Below are 9,892 nucleotides of genomic sequence, written 5' to 3' on the forward strand. Positions count from 1 at the left end.
GTTTCTAATGGAAAACCCTAAATTCGTTTCACTGATTTCCCCTCTCTTTTTCTGCACTCTGTTTCTAGTAAAGTTCCGAGCTTTACACTTGTGTGATGCCATTTTGTTTAGTTTGATTTAGTCCAGAAAACCCTAATTTCAATTTGACTAATTTGGGTCTGTTTCCATTTCTGAATCTCTGACTTTTGGATTAAATTTCTGCTAAAACTAAAGGAGACTGAAAGGTCAAATCAATGGAGGACACTACTAGTCTCCCCAGTTCTTCAGCAGATGACCTCAAGAAACATGTAATGAGGATTTTCAAGGAGGCCACCAAAGACTGTGAGGAGGACACGGTCTTGAAAAGAATGTTTGTCTCAATTAGGGACTACGACAACCTGAACAAACATGCCATTCAAATCTTCTTTGTTTTGACCGAATCCGGCCTTGCTGATGAAACCAAAGAGCTCTTTAAGCCTCGCCCTGAGTCGGGCATTCTGACTGATGTGGCTGTCTTCACTATTGTCATTTGGGCCTACACCTATGCCAACAAGACCGGGGCTGCTCTCAAGGTCTACTACCAGATGATAGCCGCCGGAGTCGCCCCCACTTCCTGCACTTACACTATACTCATCATCTCACTTGCAACACACTCGTCTTCTGATGTCAATTTTGTTAGATATGCCAAGAAGTACTTTTTGGAAATGTAGGATAAGGGGATGAAGCCCCATGGTGCTTGCTATATGTGCGTCTTTGACGCCATTGCCTGCAGTGAATCTGTGAAGAAGGCCAGGAGTTCCTTCAGCAGATACAAGAAAGGGGGTTTACCCCTGACTCCAGTGTTACTCGTTTTGAAGAAAACAACCTTGCAAAAGCAATGAAGGAATGAAGATGTACAATGATCTTGTCAATAAGACCACTGACAAGGAGATGCAGGAAGTATTCCTTGACTGGCGCACCAACCGAGATTGCCTAAACATGACGTCCATGAAGATTTTCACAGCTTTGGTTGAGGATGGTAATTTCTACCAAGCCTTGGAGCATCATAAGCACATTGTTGAGTCGGATGTGCAGCCCATGGTTGTAGTCCACACCTACGTTATTGAAGCCTATCTCAAGTTTGGCAAGACCAAGGGTGCTTTGGAGGCCTACTGGGGCATGTTAGCTGCTGGGGTTGCTCCAAACGCCTACACGTACACTGTTTTTATCAAGGGACTAACTGCTGATCCCAACTTCCTTGGAGATGCCAAGAAGTGTTTGCTTGAGTAGAGAGTTTCACAAAACAGGAGGACAAGGCATCTGAGGAGGAGTGCAAAGATTTGGTAGGGATGATGATGGGCAAGGGGTTTGTGCCAAACGCAAAGGCTATGATGGAGGTTCTAAACGGAAGGCCAACACCAGTAATAAGAAGGGTCATTGTTCTTTGCAAGTTGAAGGGCTGATGCATTGCTACATTGATGTTGTTCCAGCAGCTTTAGGATTATGATGTTCCAAATATGGGGTAGCTACTGAGAGTAGGAAATGGAAATCATGAAGGGTTGAGTTTGACTAGGGGACTTTGTGCTACTATTTATCCTTGTGAATTTGACATTGGAGTTTTGAAAGTTGATTTAAGTAATGTGACAAGGAGTCTTTGCTGCTTATTCTTTAGTTTCTCTTTTTTGTTATTGTGTTTTTTTTCCTGGTGTTCTGGATCCATATTCTTTCATGCTTAGCCAGTTAGCCACATTGAATAATCTGGTTTTGACAAATAGGTATGAAGAAATGCTTCATCTTTGTTATCTCTAAAAGAAGAAATAATCTGGCATTTTAGCTATTCTAGGTTCACAGTTTAGAAATAAAAAAATTAATAGAACAACTGAATAGATACACTTGAAAGTTCAAATAGTGCTGGAGCTCATGTGATTACAATTCCCTGCGTATTGTTTAATTTATTCGGAGGCCAGTTTTTATTCCATTGAAACTTAAAGACCCAATCATCCTAATTTGTGCAATTGTATTAACGGTTACATTACTTCATTTAATTGTTGTGTATTTGAGTAGAAAGGAACAACAATTCCAGTGGTTGAAGATGTTTCTTTTGTTCTGATAAGTTGTCTTTGAAGTGAACTGTTCTACCGTATCAAATCAAATCAGTAAGAAATATGGTCTGGTTCTGCCTATTAGGTAATATGTATTCATTTTCGTGATTCTGATTTATGGGAATTTTGGTAAGTTTTGTACAATCTCTTGTTATTTGATAATCAGTCAGTAATAAATGCAGCATTAATAGTTTTAACTTTTAGGTGTTGCCTTTCAAGTACTCTACAGGCTGATGCAACTTTTCTTCATCCTGTATAATTTTGGGTCCAACAGAACTTACATATGAGATTTATCTCTGATTGTGCCATTGTTTATAAGCCTATCTTTCCTCTGCTTCTAATGCTAAAACTTGTGAAGATGCACAAAGGTAAAGCTTTACATTGATGATTATTAAACTGAAGGGTGACCAAAGGTATATGGAAGTTATTTGACTTGGGGTCTCCATTACAAGCTGAAGCCTTAGCTTGCAGGGTAGGTCTAGTGACAGCTTTGCAGCAAGGTTGGAAGTCTCTGGAGGTCGAAAGCGACTGTGCTATTTTGGTCAGTGCCCTTAACCATCATGTAGAAGATAGAAGTGAGGTTAGTCGGATCATTGAGGATTGTAAAGTCTTTATGATGTCTTTTGATTTTGTAAAGGTCCAACATATTTACCGAGAAGCAAATAATGCGGCCCATAGATTGGCACATTTTGCTAGTCTTGATAGAGTAGTAGAGCTACGCTTAGCTGAGGTACCTGTTTGTATACAGGATGTCCTCTTTGAGGATAAGTGTAATGCTCAGAGTGAGGCACGAGGTAGAGGTTCTATGTCCCCCTCGGAGCTACAACTCTAATTTTAATATAAATAATGGGTGTGAGAACGAGCCTCTTATGGGCTGAGTGTCTCTCTCCAATTTCAACAAAAAAAAAAAAAGGTATATGGAACTCTTAGTAACTCATTTTGATGATTATAAAAATTGTTGAAATCAATCTTCTGTTTTTGTTTTCCTATGAAGTTTAACCTCTAATTCAGTTTCAATTCTTAAGCCAGCATATTATTATGAAATGTCTGGCATGCTTTAGCTACACATTAAATCTGAACCTTATATCTTTCGTTCTTGTATAGTAACTTGGCTGAAAAGAAATGCACTTGAAAGCTGACTGGTTTTGGAGGCTGACGTTTGGGATTTGTTACACTGCCTCAGACTTGCCTCTGATCATGGTTACAGAACAGTGGAGGTGGAACCTGACTCTAGTTCTGTTTCTCAAACTCAGTTGGATTCTCTTTACAGCCTTGAATACAGTTGCAAAGAATAGATGCGAATTAAACTTGCAACCTTCCCATGTATACATAGAGGCAGTGGAATTGTACTTCTGTTTGTCCTGCACATTTTGTTTGAGCCTTGTGGAACACCACTTCTGCACTGCACCACACCAGCAAGACAAAGAAGTATAGCATTTTGGAAAATTTGACAAGAATCATTAGATAGAAATCTGAAGGTTTATTAGGGTCTCCCATTGTCTAGCATGAGTACCTCCTATTCAGAAGCAGAGAGCTTTATCCCTTATGATATGACATGTATACATTTCCATTTTCCTTCCGAGGACAATTTTCCTTCCGAGGACAATTATGAGTAAATAGCTTATGTAGCATCTAGTTGTGAAGGACCTTAACTTTTTCTCCTTGCTTGTCATCAAATTTTGGAAATCAAAAACTTTATTTTGATAATTTATTTAATATCTGGTGGCAGACTGGCAGTTAACATGGATTTTTTGTCCAAAATCGTAATGCTGCAGTTCCACATGGCAGAGTGATGTACAAACTGTCTTTTTTTTTTTCAGCTAGATTTCTTACCTTATGAATTTTGACATTATCTCAGCATCTGTAGTTTCTCACCATGAAGTTTCTGAGCTTGTATCTTGTCTACTGTTGCTTAATTTATTGGTTTACTACATTCTGGTTTACTTTCTATGATTCTGCACAGAAAATTTACGACCAAGACCGGGTGCATGGGGACATTACCATCTTACAGAGACCAAGGTAACTCTGGCTTTCGGCAAGTATCTTTAGACGAATCTGGACGGAAGATTTACGACCAAGATTGGGCTTATGGGGACATTACCATCTTATGGAGACCAAGGTAAATCTGGATTTTCGCAAGTATCTTGTATCTAGACTTTAGAAACTACAGGTTCCAGATACATTTGATATACAGAGCTTTGCCTCGTCATTTTTCAGTTCTTTGGTAATTTTAACATCTGGTTTGGCACATGAAGTGTGGACTAGACTTCTTAGTCTCTTATGAATATGATTTCAAACTACTGGTTTTCTATACCTCTAGTATCTTTTATATACGAACACTATCATTATGTTGCATCTTTGATAACAAAACTTGGTGCTTATATATGGTTTAGTATCATATTATATCATCATATAATCTGGAAAGGAACTAACTTATCCTCATTAATGTTGCAATAACAATGAAAACAGCTTCTAATACTGCACTTTGTACTTTAGGATTTTGATAGTTCAAAGTGAATGGTATCCAGTTTTGACTTAATATATATTTAAGATCATCACCTAAAGTAGTTAAATTGAAGGCAGATTGTTTATGACTTTCTTTACTAGTTGTATATGGTGCCAAAGGAAAATGGTTTAGCTTCTGTTTTTAAATTAAACTTTTGGTGCTGGAACAATATGGATTGCTTAATATTTTGGTCATCTCCACATTACAGCTAATAATTATCTATGCCTGCATGGGTACCATATATGGATGTTTATGGTTTTAGCTATATCTTAAGGATTCTGAGTTGCTCAACTATTATCCAATGTTTAATGGATGAAGATTAGTGTTTAGTCTCCGATCAGCATCAATGAGGGGTTTAAGGACTTAATGGGTTACTTATTTCAATATTCTAGGCAGTTTCATGACTTTCATCTTTAGCTTACCTTGATCTCCAGTATTATGAATTTACCTTGATCTCCAGAATTTTAATGCTACTGCAGATCAAGGTAAGCTTTCCACTACCATACTACAGTTTCTCTTTTCAAAAACAGAAACTGTTCTCTTCAATTTTTCAGTTCTCTGGTAATAAACATTGTTTTAGCACCTAAGTTTGCACAAGACCTTGTCCAGTGGTTCAGTGTTACGTACGGTACCACCAACAATTTGTCCTACATTGTTGAATTCCATTCTCATTTTGTTGATACTTTGATAGCATTAATTCATGCTCATTGTTTAGTATCACCTTTTTAACTGTGTATACCACAGAAACAGATGAAAACACCAAAAACAGCTTCTGCTGCTGCATATATGTTTGCAAATAACAATTTGAAAGATGATGCTCATTTCTCACTCCAGATTTCTAATAATTTAAGATCTTCACGTTACGTAGCTGAATAGAAAGCATATACTTTCAGTTGCATCTGATGCCAAATGAATTGGAATAGTTTTAGTTCTTGCCTTTTAATCAAACTTTTTGGTGCTAGATGACTATGAACATGTTTTGGTTTTCCATTACATGCACAGGCTTTTGTGCAGCTAGGATATACAGCTAATCTGCAAATGTTAGCATGTGTCTGCAATTGATACTGATTACTGATATGGGATATCCCAAATAGAGTATCGGTTGACTCTGACTTCTGGATACATATCATATACAACATGGACTTGCATGGGATGTGGTTATGCAACATTTTGGCTATGTTTGCACTTTCCTAAATAGGAGGTATTTTGAACTTTTAGAAAATAAATTGAGGGAAAACAGAGAAAACATGCTTCATTCTTCTGTTCGAAAAGGCTGAATTTCATTCTTCTGTTCAAAAATGTGAAAGGGTGTTAGAGTTTTCCATTTTTCATTCAATATATGATGGCTGGAGAGTTTAAATGGTAGTTGATTATTGCATAAGCAATTAAGCATATCTCTGGTTTATTTTAGTGCTACTTATCTTCAGTTATTTTAGTGAAAAGATGCTCTTGACTAGTCAGCAGATTTATTACAGTGGAAAAATGCTCCTAACTTGTGAAAATTGTTATTGTTGAGATATCAATCCCACATCGGGAATATGGGACATTCCCTGTGTTATATTTTGGTTTTTTGCTCATACCTAACTTCTATTACTTGGAATCTTAACATCTTTTATCTGTTACCTGGATGTTCTGCTCAAACATAGCCTAGTCGTTCTTTGTCTCTGTGTACATTGGATACACACTTGCCGTTTTATTTTCTCTTTCTACTCACCCATGGTACATTGTGTACAACGTTTACTGCATATGTAATCTACGATTGTTCTGAATGCTAGATTTTACTTTTGCCTTTGCCTGCAACAAAATCATAAAATTAGATGGCACGTGGAATGGACCATTGGGCATCAGCATTAGTATTCACAAATAAGCTGATATTCACATTTGCAGTCTCTCTTGTCGTTTTAATTGTATTGTTTCTTTATGTGCAAAAGGGAATTGGTACGTAGCCCTGTGTATCTAGACCTCCAAAAGTTAATAAAAATATTGAGAATCATACCTTAGCCCTATGTCATTCCTTAGACTCGTAAGTGGCATGTATCTATTCTTTAAATTTCTCTTGCTTTATTTGCAGGAATAACCCCTGGCGTAATCAACAAAAAGAAGGTAAGCTTAATAATTAACGTCTTGTTTGTTACTTTCTGAATTTTGAGTAACACATGGAACAATACAAACGTGTACTTAACTTCCAAATCTCTACAATCATTTTATGCTTAATTTCAATGAGATTGCTACCAGTGGTTGAAGGACTGAAAGCTAACTTCTCTAAAATTCTTGTATAGTAAGACATTCTCAGTGAAACAGAAGAGAGGAAAAGCTTTGAACGGCATGTGGATGGAAGCAAACTCAGTTATAGGGGCGGAGCTGCCGTTGGATGATTTTACCTATACCGATGATTTTTCTCACAATCATAATGCGATGAAATATTCTAGCTAGAGTTCCTTGGTTTCAGTTTACGTTTTATTATTCTTTGGCCTCTCTTGTTTGTAATCTGGAGTTCTTGACAGGAAATTTTAAAACCATGTAATCATATTGGGCAGCCAAGTTGTATCAAAGCTTCCTTTAGTTTATCATTGCTGATGTGGAAAGTACTCTTAGTATTCAGGATTGACTACATGATTTTGGTGTTCATGATTCCTCATGAACATAGGATTATGGCATATATCTCCTGATTTTGAAGGACCATTTAGATCATCAGTTTTGAACTCTATGCATATGGTTTGTGAAAAAATAATATACAAAGTGATTATTAATAATGTGACATGATGTCCATACACAGCAGCACAATCACAATCACAGGTAGAACCGTAGAATGAAACAGAAACGACTTTATTGAAGGGACATAACAAAAGTAGTGTAAGATAGAAAGAATCAACTATAATGATATATATATTGTCGAAAAAACTATAATGATATATATAAAACAAAATTACAAGATGAATCAGTTTTTGAGAAGCAACCAAACTAATAGAATTAGATACAAGTGTCACTGAAACACACTAGCTAGAACTAGAACTAAGTTACTCTAGACTCCTAAACGTGGTAGAACAAATCGCCAACCAGTTCAATCACTAATGAAAAAAGTTGATGGAAGAACTTTGAACAAGCCTTTAACTCAGCAGTTGAACTGATCTCAGGACATGCATAACTGTGCTCTCTCTTGTATTCAACTGTGATGCTTCTCTTTTTGTTCATCCATCACCAACCAAACAGTGGCTCATTGTTGAGATAGCGAAGCTCCTCCGAATAAGTAGTACTGATTTTCAAAGTGGAACTACAAGTTGCTAGCTACACTCATCAGACTGGAAGTAGGATGCACTATCCATAGGAATGATGTCATCATCATCTTGATGTTGTTCTAAGAAGGCAGGGGCAGAGCCATTTTGATCAGTGCCCTCATCCAACTGTATATCAGTCGACTCATTTGCAGCAGAGAGGGATGCATCAACAAGCCAACAGCTATCATCCTCTAACTGTGCATCTTCATTCTCATTTTGAGAAACAATTACACAAGAATCAGCAGTACAATTGTACTGATTTTCAAAGTGGAAGAACAAGTTGCTACACTCATCAGACTGAAAGTAGGATGCACCATCCATAGGAATGATGTCATTTTGACCAGTGCCCTCTTCCTCCAACTGTATATCAGTCGACTCAATTACAGTGGATATCATATCATCACCAACATAAATTTGGTTTTCAGAGACGGAATTTGAAGGGTCTTCTTCCTCCGATGCATCAACAAGCCAACAGGTATCATCCTCTTCACTCTCATTTTGAGAAACAATTACAAAAGAATCAGCAGTACAACTGTCAAAGTGACTACTACCTTGTTCCTCACAAACTTGATAATCATCATGGTCACCACATAACAAGTCATCAACAGAGAACAACTCCTGCAGATCAATGACAAGTTCGAAACAGTTTGTCCTTCTAGCATTCGCCTCCTCATCTTCTACACAAGTCCTCTTTCTCTTCCTGCTCATCAACTCCCCACTAGACCCACAACCAGAACAAGACGCCATTTTTGATACGGACCTCTGATTCTGCAATTTCAGGGAGGCATTACAGAGAATAGAAAACTAGGGTTGGCGATATCAGACCGAAACCAAGGAAACTGCGAGACGAGAGACTAGGGTTTGGGGGGGTCGGTAGAACAGAGAAAAGAGAGAGAAAATAGTGATTGTCAAGTGGAAGCAATTGTGAGATGAAGCAGTGAGTGCGTTTATATAAAAACAAAACGCGTCTTGGACTCAAGGCGGTGCAACGGTAAGAGAGATTTTGGGCCAAAAGCCCACTAATTATAGTTACCCTTTTCCTTTAGAGAATAAGGGTTTTGGATACTTACCCAGTTTCGAAATAAATAAAAAATAGAAAGTTTCCTTCTTTTTCATTTTCAAATTTAGCGAGCCTTTTTTTTTAGAGAAATTTTAAATACACACCCCTAATATCTTAATACACACCCCTTACTTAATACACCACCTATCAAGTTTTTCATTTCAGTATTATACTTAATACACATCCCAAACTGCCTAAAATGCCCTTAATTTATGAAATATTCTATTATTTAATATAATTAATGTATATTTACCATTTGGTACCTCTTTTTACATATTATTTCGTCTAATTTTTGTTAGAAATTTTTTGTTATCATCATTCAATTTATAATCAAATGATTATTGTTATATCCTAACTCCAAATCACCAATACAAGTTTTCAAAATTCACATGCTAGTAGAACTGTAGAAGTACAGTAGCTATTGAACATAGATAGCTAGTTATTCGATAAAACATGTCATGATAAAAATGCAGCACTTGACAATATGATATGCAAGATCAAACTAAAGCTGATATAGATACAAAAAAAAAAAACTACAAATGAATTGTGGAGAAGAGTTGGGGTTAGGGGAGAAGACATGCTTTCGACGATTTTAGGGTAGAAGACGTTGAAAAAGATACTTCTAGAGCTATTTTTTTTTAAATTAATAGATGTATGTTTTGGTAATTTAACTTACCTATAAAATCTCAATAGAAACATAAAATAATAAAGGTGTGTATTAAGATATTAAGAGTGTGTATTTAAAATTTCTCTAGACTATGACGGAAACATAAAGAAAGAAAAAAAAACAGAAAAACCAAATGGTTCATAACGGATAACAATGTGGCAAAATAAACTGATATACGGGATCATAATCATTGGCTCGTTGCCAGCTTATAAACGTCGAGGAGTATCAAAGGGTTGAAAATGAAGATTCTCTGGACTCCTTCCATTTTTATTTTATAACTTAAAAATAAAGGCTGGTTTCCTTTACTTTATTTGTTGGTGGTCC

At 36.7% G+C, this 9,892-nt stretch overlaps 1 protein-coding gene across 1 annotated transcript; it reads left to right on the plus strand.

Moving 5' to 3' along the window:
- The first annotated feature begins 233 nt into the window (after positions 1-233).
- Positions 234-689, plus strand: LOC101304830 (pentatricopeptide repeat-containing protein At2g18940-like). Its single transcript, XM_004309883.1, has one exon. The coding sequence runs from the start codon at positions 234-236 to the stop codon at positions 687-689; it is 456 nt and encodes a 151-aa protein (XP_004309931.1).
- The last annotated feature ends 9,203 nt before the right edge of the window (positions 690-9,892 follow it).

This window comes from Fragaria vesca, unplaced genomic scaffold, assembly GCF_000184155.1.
Source record: "Fragaria vesca subsp. vesca unplaced genomic scaffold, FraVesHawaii_1.0 scf0513139, whole genome shotgun sequence".
Lineage (NCBI taxonomy): Eukaryota > Viridiplantae > Streptophyta > Magnoliopsida > Rosales > Rosaceae > Fragaria > Fragaria vesca.